Source organism: Gobio gobio (genome assembly GCF_949357685.1).
Source record: "Gobio gobio genome assembly, chromosome: 15".
In the NCBI taxonomy this organism is placed as follows: domain Eukaryota; kingdom Metazoa; phylum Chordata; class Actinopteri; order Cypriniformes; family Gobionidae; genus Gobio; species Gobio gobio.
Window position 1 is genome coordinate 16,902,930 of NC_137108.1, and position 14,105 is coordinate 16,917,034.

At 37.3% G+C, this 14,105-nt stretch overlaps 1 protein-coding gene across 2 annotated transcripts in view; it reads right to left on the minus strand.

Annotated features, from left to right (window-relative positions):
- Positions 1 to 14,105, minus strand: part of trak1a (trafficking protein, kinesin binding 1a) — a 105,499-nt gene that overhangs the window by 46,143 nt on the left and 45,251 nt on the right. For both annotated transcript variants that reach the window (XM_079836886.1, XM_079836885.1), the window contains one exon: positions 7,738 to 7,932. Coding sequence is in view for 1 of the 2 variants with exons in the window: in XM_079836885.1 (XP_079693011.1) it covers positions 7,738 to 7,932 (195 nt within the window). In the remaining variant the exon portion in view is untranslated. The remainder of the gene's footprint in view (positions 1 to 7,737; positions 7,933 to 14,105) is intronic.

Below are 14,105 nucleotides of genomic sequence, written 5' to 3' on the forward strand. Positions count from 1 at the left end.
ACACTGCCCCTGCCCCTAAAGCTACCCATCACAGGAGACATTTTGCATTTTTACATGTTCAAAAAACGACCTAAAAATGTCCCCACTAGGGATGGCTCGATACCACAATTTTGGCTTCGGTACGGTACCACAATCTAATACCGAAGTACCGATATTAAATCGATACCATACAGGGTCTGAATTTTGATGCGGGTATTGCGCATAATTTTACTCACTCTCGCAAGTTTTGGGTTTATGAAGCGGGAAATTACCGCAAATGTTTATTATTAAATTAATCAACAAAGATTATCACAATAATCAGTCATTTGGAAACTTTTTTGTAAGTAATTTCAGCATTACTGCGCGTCTCCATTCTCTCAAAATGAGCAAATTGCTTCTGGCTTCAAAAGACATCATGCATGGACTATAAAAGCAGTCTGCACGCTCAGATTCAACACTTTCGCTTCCGTTGCGGGACAGCTGACGGAAATCACTGCGCACGTCTTTTTAAACCTCGCCAATTTTAACATGCAAGCGATTTTATAGCATTTCGTAATACATATGGGATGAGAGCTCTTTGAGAGAGAGCTTTCTTTGCGCTCATGCCAACAACAAACACACACACACACACATACACACACACATACACACACACACACACACACACACACAGGCCTAAAGAGCTCAGGCCTAAAGAGCTTGCGCATTCCAAATTAAATTGTTTTTCCTCAGTCAAATACACACAAAATTATGTCAAAAATGTCAATCTTTAGTGAGTAGTCACATAAACAGAGTTGGGTATGTCTTTCGCGGATGTAAATAGTGCAATAGTATGCGTGCAAATATTAGGTCTAAAGTAACGTCACTGGTTGAAACGAACGCTGGAGATTTCATTATATTTAAACGATACGATCTTATGTATGTGCGTTAATCAGTGTTAAAAGAAAAATGTCTAAATTAGATCGTTAGAATTATGCACTCACCTGTCGATCTCATAATGTCTTACAAGTCAGGAATTAAGTGACCGATGCTAGGTTTGATGGTTCTTCAGCAGTTTTATAAGCAAAGTAATTCCAAGTTTCACGTCTACTCCTCTCTTTTTTTAAAGGGGTGGTAAACCACGATTTCACTATTCTAACTTAAGCTAGCGTGTAATGTTGCTGCTTTAGCATAAACAACATCTGCAAAGTTACAACGTTCAAAGTTTAAAGCAAAGGGAGATATTTGCTTTTAAAGAAATCAGTTTCTAAGAACTACAGCAAACGGCCAGTAGGCGACTACACACATTCCTCCAGGGTTGGTGACATCAACAGGCTCAATATTTACATAAACCCCTCCTCCGAGAATATTAAATAGGGGGGGTGAGGCCATTTTGTATCGTGGCGCTGTTGAGGTATAGTTAGGCTGGAGTGTTGTTGCCGCGATGCAGAGGAAACGCTGTTATATTCATCCGGATTGCAGGTCTGGGGTACTTGCTCTGTTCAGCCTTCATATGGACAGGGGTGCGTTGCAGAGCGTTTAACATACAGCATGTTATATGCACGTGTGTTTGAGACAGAAGGGAACAGGCACTTGCGGGGCTCCCGCAGCACATCTCAAGGAGGGAAACTTTCACAATGTTCGCGAGTTCAACACCGGATTTGCACAACGTCAGCGCGCCGAGACAAACGCGGCCAGTGTGTGAATGGGAATGCACGACGCGCGCGGGGCTCCCTCCCGCAGCAGTTTTTCACGGAGGAAAACTTTCACAATGTTCGCGAGTTCAACACCGGATTTGCACAACGTCAGCTGCATAAGACAGCCAGTGTGTGAATGCACGACGCGCGCGGGGCTCCCTCCCGCAGCACATTTCACGGAGGAAAACTTTCACAATGTTCGCGAGTTCAATGCAGGATATGCACAACGGCTTGACCTGAAAGCTGGATTTACAAACAGAAGCTGTTTACGGGCCACAACCTGTAAGTCTGATTTATTTTTCATCGATGTGTTTTCCTGTAATATGTTGTAGCAAGGAAGTAAACAGATGACAACACTGTTCTGCAAACCAGTCTGTTAAATGCTCATTCATACTTAACGTTATCCGACGAACACCTATCGTTACAAACACTAACGTTAAAATCTCAACAGCGAACTTGGCATTAGTGTAAATGATTCTTTGATTAGAGCTTTTATGTATTATGTATCTACAGGCATGCTAAACATGGTTCTGTGTGTGATTTGGCTACTATAGTAAAGCCAGTGTTTAGTGTTTTGGGTTAGTTCTTGCGACAGATATTTGGCTATAATCGTTCTAAAAATACAAAAGTAACAGTGCCATTCAGTAGCGATCATTATAGATCCGCAGTCTTCACTCTTGAGGACTGAACAGGTTCTGCTCGATCATTTTCACTAAAATGTTCTGGGTCTGATTCGGGCTCAGATTGGTGTGGTTTTATTGACGCCATCGTTTCTAATGCTGACCAAAGCAAAGTCTACCGGTAAGGTAAGGGGCGTGACGTTTCCGACAAACATACACTGCGGTTAGCGAATCACAACACACTGGGCCAGCTAACCAATCTCAGCCCATCGTGTATTTTTGAGGGACTGGCTTCATACAACCCGGAAAGCATCAGACCGTTTTACAAGGAGGGACAGAGCAGTGTAGAATAAATGTCAAATATATGAAAAATAATGATTTTTTTTTAAAAACGAAGCATTAACACATGTTACAGTGCACCCCACAAACACAATCAAGCCTTCAAAACAATGCATTTTACCACCCCTTTAATGAGTTTTGTGCGTGTTGAGTGAGATTCAACTGCTGTATTCATCTTGTTCTGTTGCCACATTTGCCGGTTTCACGTCAGTTTCGGTAGCGCGCTGCCACCTAGCGGTGTACTTCGGAACAGCAGCATATACCGAAATGAGCAAAATCATGATATCGTACCGTTTGAAATAAAATATATACCGGTATTTTTCCAGTACCGGTATACCGCGCATCCCTAGTCCCCACAAGGATGAGGATTTTGGATATTGCCATCTTTGTGGGGACATTTTGTCCCCATAACTTAGGGATTACCAGTCCACGCACACGCGCACGCGCACGCACACGCACACATATACATATACATATATATATATGGCAACCCTTTACCTGAAACTCTAATTAGGAGAACAGGATTTTTTTTTTTCGGGATTTTTTAAATAAAGTAGTTTGAACCATACACACCTTTTCACTGCGTTATTATTGTATACACCAGCTGCTGCTGATCTTCTCATTTTTGCTACAGCTGGTGTGAACAAGCTTGCGTCTTTTTGCGTCATAAAAATGTGATCGGCAAGTTGAGAGACCATGTACAGAATCAAAAGAAGTCACTGTCAACATTTTTTTCATTTAAGTGGCCGATCATTTGGAGCAATCCGAGAAACTATACGAAAAGGTTTTTCATTTCCATGTTTGACCTCAAAGTATATAAACTCTTTAAAAGCATATAACCACCCCACGAACTCTGGTGTAAAAAAGGCGTAGTAAAAAGGCGTAGCTTATTAAATGTTGGGTTAACAGCGCAGATTTACGTGTTGAAAAGAATCATGCTAACGGCGTTTCACACATACTCCGTTTGCAGTACGTATGCAGTGCGTATTTGTTTCCGTACCCATGTTAACGGATTAGGAGCTTTCACACTGCACGCGGATGATGTCCGTCAGTCCGTTCCAGGTGCGGTGCGTCTGCAGCAGTGCGGCGATCATTTCCGTACCGTGTCTATTTTTTGCTGTGCTGCACTGCTGAATTAAAGTGACAGCACATTGTTCGCATTAAAATAAACATGTACTGACGCGAAAATCTAGTAATTTTACCACAGATGCATATCAATTAAAATATACTCTGTTTCAAAGTCAACACATGGCTTTTTTTTTTCTCGGGTAAAGCAAGGAAACGACACCTTACCTGGCATGTAGGTGAAAAATTTGAAATAATGGATAGCACTCTACGTTCTTGGAGGTGTAAAAACAAAGGTCTTTATGACCTCCTTTTAAAAGGGTTTAAAAACGAAAGAAAAGACGAGAGTCGGCTGTTTTTGTATAGCCTATTGTAAGTTTCTAATTTAAAATGTTTATAGGCTATAACCTATGTTTAAATGTTTTACCAATTGTGTGAGCTAAATCTAAAGTACTAGGCTACATAAATATAAAGTAATGCATTGCATAAAACGTTGTTTAAATGTACTACGTTAAAACGTGACATCTATGTAAGTGTAAACAAAGAGAATTGCAATTCGGACAAGCCATGTTCAGTAACAACTTTTGGATTCTAAATAAAACAAAAATAATGAATAAATACTGTGTTGTGGTATATGACCGCGGATCAGTGGTGCGCTACAAACGCAGCATATATGAAAGCACAACAGTGCATGCTGCTCCTGCACTGCATACGCACCGCAACACGCACCGCATACGCACTGCAGACGGAGTATGTGTGAAACTGGCGTAAGAGTACATTTGAGCATACCCACAGCATTTGTAAAAAGGCTGACTAACTATTTATGTACAACACATGCTGTATTTAATTACACTGCCATAGACTTGTTCACCAGACTTGTTAAACAGTGTTAGGAAATACCACACCAATATTGATCCTCGTTTTATTCCTCCTCTTGTCCAAAACTCTGCTTTGGTCATTAGATTCACCTGTATTTACGTTTCTTGGAGTTCTCTTTGGTGACAGAACGCAACAGGATGCTACAACTACTACTTCTGCATTTTTTTTCACGAGACTCACTGTGTTGCCAAGGTTTCTACAGCAGAAACTGAGGGTAACATGGATATGACGACATTGACAGGCGACGCAATGAAGAGGGACGTTACACTGGTTAAAACTGTGTTCTGTGTGAACAGCCCCTAAGAACTCCATATTAAAGTTCTCCATATTAGAGTAATTACTAAGAAAGTTAATATTGAGTAACTTATATTTTTTACACAGTAATGACCACAGGCATCACTAGGCCAATTTTCGGAGGGCTTTAGCCCCCTAAATTTTCACTGAGCCCCTCTAAAAATTTGCAATTATCTCCGTAATATGTACACTAATTTGTGATCGTCTCAGTCCCCTTTAAAACTCATAAGAAAACAGCAGCAGACTTCGGCTCATCCTTGTATTTTAATCTGCGTTATTCAGTGTGTTTTTCACTCTGTAGCAGCACAGCGCCAGCGTCAAAAGCAGAGGACAATGTGTGTGCATTTATTGATATATTTTTATAATATCTGCATTTGTGTAGTTCTTTGTCATAAATGCAATTTACATAATATGATGCGGAAGCAATTCAAGACGGTTTCCATTCCACTGTCAAATCTGGGCTTGCTTATTTATTTTCTTATTTTTATGAAATTCCTTTCATTTAATGGCATGCGACTTTTTGACTTTTCCTATTTGTGCTATACCTCACACTTCAGAATAAAATTGCTTAAATATGTTATAATATTCATTTTTACAATAAATCCAAAAGCAAAAACACGCAAAAAGAACTATAAAAGGGAGTGGAAAATGGCAAATGAGATAATGAAGTGGTCCTCTGCAGCCATCTACAGGTTATAGTAATAATTGAATGTAATTAAATGTGTTTGTTTTCCACCAGATGACAGAAATCCTCCACTAAAGAATGGAATGTTTTCCATCTTATCTCCATGAGTGAAAATAATAAATGTAGATCTTCTTTAAAGTTAATTTTACTGCACAAATGTAGAGTTAAAAAAAAAATAGTGCTAAAACACTACGTGTTGAGAAAACATTAAAAAAAAAAATTTTACTCACATATTGGCAAGCTAGACAATTACAGTAATATAAAGTTGTCTATATACATAATGAGTAATAATCAATATGAGCTGGTTATATAAAAGGATTAAAAATGAATATTCAGGGATTGACCTGATCGGTGTAGAACCTACTGTATGTTCATGCCTACCCTAGAAACAATATATATATATATTTATTTTAATCATACTCTCATTGGAGGCTGAGACCCCCTAATATTGAATTCCTAAAAACGCCTATGGTATTGACAGTCCTTTTGTTAAAAAAAAAAAGTTCCAAACAAAGCCACAATACTATCGTGCATCTCCAAGCAACACACAGCAGTGGTGTCTGTTTCCAAATGAGTTGGTTTTTAGCTAATCAGAACTTTTACATATATTACATAACATCATGTACTGTGAAAGATTTGGTTAAAATCATGTTAGCCACAGTCCCTTTCCAACTCAGAGCTGGGCCTCAGTTTGAACTATATTTAGCTAATATGTGAAAGAGCGGTATGACAGCTCATAAGATCCAGGGCATCAAATCCAGGGCATCAGCTTCTAATGAACCAATAACAGACAAACACACTCTGCTGTAAAACTGTGATCTACAATGTCTGACGACCATACAAGGACAACTATCAAAACCAGCATTTATAATGTGTGAAGGCATTTCTCCTCTCTATTTATAGCACTGGGCATTTTGGAAAACGTTTACATATTGTAAAATAATTTTCCAGGGACGCCAAAACCTCGACACTGTTTTTTTTTTCATTTATTTTACTATTTCAACACAGTGGTTAAGAGACTGGCAGAATGTAAGGTCGACTGCCGATCTGTCTGTTAAATACAGATTTTTTTTGCATGTGGTCAAATGGTGACAACCCAAGTGTTCAATCTCAAACTCAAGGACAGATCGTGGCAAAGGAACTGATCTCATAGACCTATCAGCTGCTCTGGTGCTGTGAGTGGCAGCAGACTCAGCCAATGATCAGCAGTGTAGGGCGGTTGCCTGGCAATGTGACCCAGTGTTGTGGCTACCAAACACAGCTGTCACATGGCAACAATTGTGCATGTATTTGCCAAGTTATATCTCAAGTTTCATTAAATGAATAGTAGTTAAAAAAATGTGTCCCATCTTTTTTTCTTATGAATATAAAGATGTTAGTTTAAATCTTATATGAATGACTATAAAAAAAAGTGTACATCGTAAGTACATTTTTCATGAGTAATCATGAGTAATTTTTACAAGTAAAATATTCCACATCAATTAATGAGAGGTCAGCATACCTAAATATTTTAGATGATTCACTAATTAAATATAACTACTTTTATGCATATAAACATAGACAACACTGTTTAAAATAGTTTTATAAGGATTATAGCATGTTACATTGTATGAAGTAGTAAAATATTTTGTCTGTTATGCATAATTAGGCCCTTCGAATTTAACTTGCGCACACATTTTTCCAATTAGCACTTAAAAAAAATGTATAATTGAAAATCTTTCTGCCATACTACCATGAAGATTTGAATTGATGTATACTTTATTATAGGCTTATTGAAATCAATTATAAAGCAACACTGTAAAAAAAAAGGTTTGTGCTTCCTTAAAATTTTAAGTTTAGTCTACTTGAAATGTGAAGTTGTACAAATTGGATATTTGAGTTTACCTAAAATTTTAAGGCAACATGAACACTTCTAAGTTGAAACAACAATTTCACAGAGAATTGTTCAACCAGTGCATGCTCACTGGTAACCCGTATGTAAAAGCATTGTTAAAGCATGTATGAATGGTGTTTATGTGATGTTTAGATTGATGTGTGTCAGTGCATGTGTGAGATATTTGTTGTTACTATTTTGAGTAACTTTTGACTATTTTAAAAATAGTGTCAAGGGAAAAGACAACTTCATCATGGTTGACAGAGAAAGAGACAGGGAAAAAAGTGAATGAAAGAGAGAAAGGAACCGTGTGGATTGTGTGCTTACGGAAATATTTGAGGGTCTCCTCGATCTGTTCTGTGGTCAGGTCGAGGTTGACGTCGGGTGAGATGAGAGGCGTGTGGAGCCAGTCGTCGTGGTCATAGCCGTATATTGTGTCAGCTCTCAGCTTATAATGAGGCAGCTGCTCCTCAAGCAAACTGATGATTTCCACCTCAGGAAGATCAGTGCTGTTACACACATCTGACAAGGAGAGAGAGAGAAAGCAAAGAGAATGCTGAGAAAAATCAAGCACCAGGGAAGGCACAGATATTTGCTAATGAATTGTACTAAAAATGTACTAAAAATAACCATGTTTTACATAGTACAACCATGTTTTCTGGTACCATGGTAGTATTTGAAGTCAGTGCACTGCATTAGCAACAAAATGTGACCTTTAATTCATTTTTAATAATAGATTGTTCAAAATGAAGATGAAAAATATTTTAACACTTATTGGTAGTCAAACCTCTGGTACTGTTTGTGTGTCTGTCAAAAAAGATCCTTTTTTTAAATTCCATTTCAGTACTATATTCAGTTTGATAATGTTTTTATTTAATATTTTGTATTTTTAGGGGATTTTATGATACTAAATTATATTTATGCAGTAGTTATAAACGATTTATTGACTTTTTGCGCATGGACCTGAAAATTTAATTTCTTGAATGTTTTGGGAGCACAGACTTAAGTTTGGTCTCCCATTCATTTCCAATGCGGCCATTTTTGGACCGAACAGCACCAGAGAGTTAAATGTCGGTGGTGATTACTCTTTAGAATATCTGTGTGACCTTGAGAGGAAATTACTTCATACATTCACTAAAAAACACCTTGGGATAAGCAGGGTTCAATGTATTGCAAAAATAGCCCAGAAACACCCATACACAGTGCATAGAACATTCAAATAGCATTCATTTTGGGCTCGATGTATATAAAAAAGGACTATGGTATTGCCATCTGATAACATCACTGAACTATCGTACCACCACAGTACAGTACCTCATACATTCTTTAAAAGCTAAGTTCAACATTTCATGGGTAACACTGAAAATACATAATAAGCAACGTATGGTTGTAATAACTGTATAATAACATAAATTATATAATTTATTAGATGTGACGTCAAAAACACACGTTTGGGGTCAAAATAAATGCTTATTCATGAAAATATAATAAGCGTGATTCTAGGCTGACCTCTAGTGGTCTGATGAAGAACTGCACAACTAAGTTGAACTTTTCCTGACAAAACCTTTTAAGTTGATCATTAACACACACATATAAATGGCACTACTTTTTAAAATGACAAACCAGAACAATAGATAAAACAATGATAAAACCCACAGATGGTGGAAAAAAAACTGAGGTTCAATTTCTTGTTTAAGCACAGCACATCTCTTTTCAATTCATAAGCACACAACATTACATCATTACATTACAGCTAATTTTCAAGCAGCCACAGTCGTAACCGAATATTTTATTCTGCCCATCCTCCCTTCAGACAACATGCTGTTGTTCAACACAGCAGCCTCTCCTCCGTCAGACAACCAGCCCTTATTTCAATCCACCAATCCCATCACAACAACTCACTTCAGTATAGTAATGACTAAATTACCGCAAACAGAAATGTAAGACTGAAATATGTGTGGCAAATAAGAGACTCAATCACCATGTGTGATTATTGTTTAACTAAGCACAGGGGTTTAACCTCTAGAATGGGACCTTGTGTGGGTACATTACTGAGAGCACACAGAAACAATGCAAACCCTTACAGCTGTAATGCCAAAGAGATAAACCACTGATGGCCAACAGAGAGTGACCTGGACATCAAGAGCACTACTGGCATGTAGCACAGTGCTGACTCCTTGACCCAAGATAAAAGCAGCATTCACCTTTAGACAAGGTCACCAAGTTATACACCAACAAATATAATGCAACCAAGCATGGACTTTGCATGATTTTAAAGCTGTTGTTTGAAATTTTCTGTTAAAATACTACTTTAAAGTGAAGAAACATTTCAATATAATGGCCACTCAATATATTTCAATATATTGCCAAAAGTATTGGGACACTCCTCCAAATTATTGAATTTGGGTGTTCCAATCACTTCCATGACCAAAGGTGTATAAAATCAAGCACCTATAGGCAGTCAGACGCTTCTACAAACATTTGTGAAAGAATGGGTCACTCTCAGGAGTTCAGTGAATTCAAGTGTGGTACCGTGATAGGTTGCCATCTGTGCAATAAGAGCCTTCCCAGAAGAGTTGAAGCTGTTATAGCTGCAAAGGGTCGGCCAACTCCATACACTCTAAAAAAAAAGGCTCGTAATCATAGGGGAACCTTTTTTAGTGCTATATAGCACCAATTTTGGTGCTTCAGTGGTTCTTCAGCGGTTCTTCAGAGGTGCTATATAGCACCTTAGTCAAAGAACCGGTGAAGAACCTCTGAAGAACCGCTGAAGAACCTCTGAAGAACCTCTGAAGAACCACTGAAGCACCAAAATTGGTACTATATAGCACTAAAAAAGGTTCCCCTATGATTACGAGCCAAGAACCATTTTTGGTGCCATATAGAACCTTTTTTTTTTAGAGTGTATGAAACCCTACAGATTAAGAATGCTGGCATTAAAGTTCATGTGCATGTAAAGGCAGGCGTCACAAAACTTTTGGCAATATAGTGTAGTTTCAACACAAGTTCAACATCCCTACTTACATTTACGCAAAACTACAAAAAATGTACGATACCTTTCAAAAGCAATATTTTATATTATTACAATTAGCAATATATTGCTAATATATTATTATTACAATTTAATGGCTTGTTATTTTATTACAATTTACATTTTCAGAATTTTCTATTTTAATATATTTTAGTTTATTGCTTTGATGGCAAAGCTGACTTTTCAGCCGCCATTACTCAGTCTTCAGTGTCACATCATCATTCAAACCAATCAGTGCTCAATTATTAATAATGGTTCTTATTATCAATGCTGAAAACAGTCTTTGCTGCTTAATATTTTTTGTGGAAGCCATGATACAATATTTCAAGGATTCTCTGATGTATAGAAAGTCCAAAAGAACAGCATTAATTTGAAATGCACTTTTTTTGTATTTTGTAACATGATAAATGTTTGTATTCTTACATTTGATCAATTTAAAGCATACTTGCTGAATAACGGTATTAATTTATTTCCCTCCCTCCTTTTTTATTCTTTTGTGTTGTGATACATACAACAACCAATGTAATAAAACGTTCACAGATTCATGTTCATCTGTTTCAGAGAAAACCCTTAGCGCCACCCACTGAACATTTCAATTAGAAAATGTTGCGAAATGAGCATAATTTTGCAGAAATGCAACAGACAGACTGGGTCACATTGTTCAGCTATTTATGAGAGTTATAGAAACTTCATCTATAACTGAACTTCCTCACCAGCATTTTCGGCAAACCCCTATGAGAATGGGACCATTCTGGACAGGGCATTATAGACATCATCGATTTGTACTTTAGTCACTGACCCTATTGATATCCACAGCAAATAGAAAAGGATTTTGATTTTGGGTATTTCATGCAGTAGTGAATCGAATAAAAGATGTTTGAACGGGATTCACACCCGTTACAAAACATGGTCATCAATCCCACACACTGACTTGTAGCCAACTTTTCAGGAAACAGTAATTGTTTTAGCATTATCTTAGCATAATACAAACCGGTTTTTGTTAATGAAACACATTCGAAATAATAAATAGAAGAGTTTTAAGAAGGTAATAGTCAAATAACTCCATAAACCAATGAAACGATTGAACCAATGAAAGACCTTCAGCAATGTCACCATGTGTGCTAAACCATGTTAGCGCAACACAGTACTGCTAACTTTTGTTTCCCAATTTATTTCTTCTCTAGAGATTTCAAAATTCATGCACGAACCAACCGATCAACCAACATTATAATCTATGATTTTAAATTTGAAGTACATTAAAGACTGGTAATAAAAGCATATGCAAAAAGCATAACTAAAAACACATAAACAACATAATAACACTATATTTAATGTTTATTGCTAAATATTCCATTAAAATATTTAAGTAGTGCGTATATAGGGTAGCATAGGAAGATACAATATTGATGGTGGATCTCTTTTGATTGGTGGATCTCTCTTGAGGATTGTGGGAAGTGTAGTTTTTCTAGAAGTTTACCAGAACATGGCGCTAAAAACAATAAATTAATAAAATTAATAATAAATAAGTAAAATTTAATTAATAAATCTCCCAGGATTCTATAGAAACACATCACCGCTGTACAGATCTCTGAGCTCATGGCAGGTCCGTTTAAAAAAGTTTATTAAAGGGGCCTTCTATGCCCTTTTAGGAAGTCTCGATTTTCTTTTTGACAAGATTATTTTTCAAATACTTTACATTATTATAGCACCTCTCTCCCCAGTTTATTTCGAACTTGCCGTATAGTTCCAGTTTCGATGAAACCCCTCCTTCCGAAATACGAAATGTGCTGTGATTGGTTAGCTGGTCCAGTGTGTTGTGATTGGCACTGGTTTAGCAGTGTGTGTGGGAAACCTGATTCCTTGCCATAACCGCAAGCTGCACTGAGATGTAAATATTAAGGATGCCGTCAATTTCAAACCAATTCAAGCCTGATTCAGACTGAGTATTGTCCAGAACATATTTCATGCACAGACTGTGCAAGCACAGATTTCACAGGACTTTTCAGAGAGGTATGTTTTTTTTGTTGTTGTTGTAATTTTCTCATACATTTTAGATATGATGTTATACAGCATTTAATCATGATATTTGTCGAAAAAAATATGCCATCACAAAACCATGGTTAATTTTCCTAAGGGGCGGTGGTCTAACTAAAGCTACAGTAAACACTTTATCAACACTAATGTTAGCTAGCAGGTGAGCGGAGGCAAAGCTTTGTTTACATCATTGCAACAATATACAACGTATAATTGGAACTGTTAGTATAAAACGCAACTAGAAATAATAAGACATACTTCCAAGTTGTGATCCACAAACAACAGTCCTGACAAAGTGGGAACTGCTCCATTTTAGGAGAAGCTTTTGTGCGTAGCCTGCATTGTACTCTCTTAGGTTCTGGAAGCTGTTCTTCGTAAAATGTGTAACACACAGATAACTGTTGGGGTTATAATGTTCAGGAACAGTGTTTAAAACACATTTTAACCACTCCAAGTTTATCAGCCTTAGGAAGGTCAAACAATTGTGTTTTGGAAACAGGCTGGAAAAAACAGCGTCTCTTTGGCATAGCGACAACACTGTCTTTTCTAATGCAGCTCAACCAGGCCTCGTATCCTTTTTCGCTTATTACGTGGGCAGGGATAATTTAAATGAGGAACATGAAAAAACACACAAAAAAACACATTGTAGTCCAAACGAGCCATAGTTTTTGCAAAGTGGATTCTGTTAAATAAAATATCTCCCTTTGGAGTGGACTTTGAGCTTTGTAACCTTGCAGATGTTTGTCATGCTCAAACAGCAACATTACACACCAACTAAAGTTGAAAAAGTGAAAAAGCATAATAGGACCCCATTAAAGGTCTTACTATTAAAGGGTTTACTAAAGGGTTACACAGACTTCCCTACTGTACTGTAGCACCCTGCTAAGATAGAGTTGTATGGCTCAGGCAGTCTTCTCTACACTACCCTGGAAAGCATGGGGCCCATGAGAGGGAAACTTATTCCGTATTGTACAGAATGACATGAACACACATCTGCCACATTAACAGACTGAGAATGGAAATCGCATCTGTACAAGTGCAGGGAAAACAGTATGCACTTTTTCAGATTGATGAAAAGAAAATCTGTATACAGGTGAAGGTTTCATTCTGTTTAAATCTGACTATAGAGCAGTTTAGAGCCAACTGACAAAAAAATAAAAGAAAATAGAGCAGGTCAAAACCTGCCAGGACTTTGCTGAAATTATAAAAATAACACTGCATTGCACACACTCTATTAAACCATTACCGTACGTGAAACTAAGAAAAATAAAAAATTCCTGACAACAATCAACAAGTTATACTGGTTTCCTCTTTTATGGTCAGGAGACAGATATGTGTTGAAAAATATAGTGTCCTTTTGCCCTGCAAAGTGACTGCCTGTGTGAGTGTGTGTGCTGGATGTGGATGACCAGTGATTATTTCCGGCTTGTATTTTTACAGCAACAGCACTAGTGAAATCATGCTGTCCTTCCAGTCTCCTTCACCATTAAAGACTCTGTGTTTCAATAAGAACATTAACTACATGCATTAACGGTGGGGTATTATAAATGTAAAAATGTATTATAAATGTTATTAGAATAGGATATATTATAAAACACTTTCAGTGACAAGCTGAAACTAATATATATAG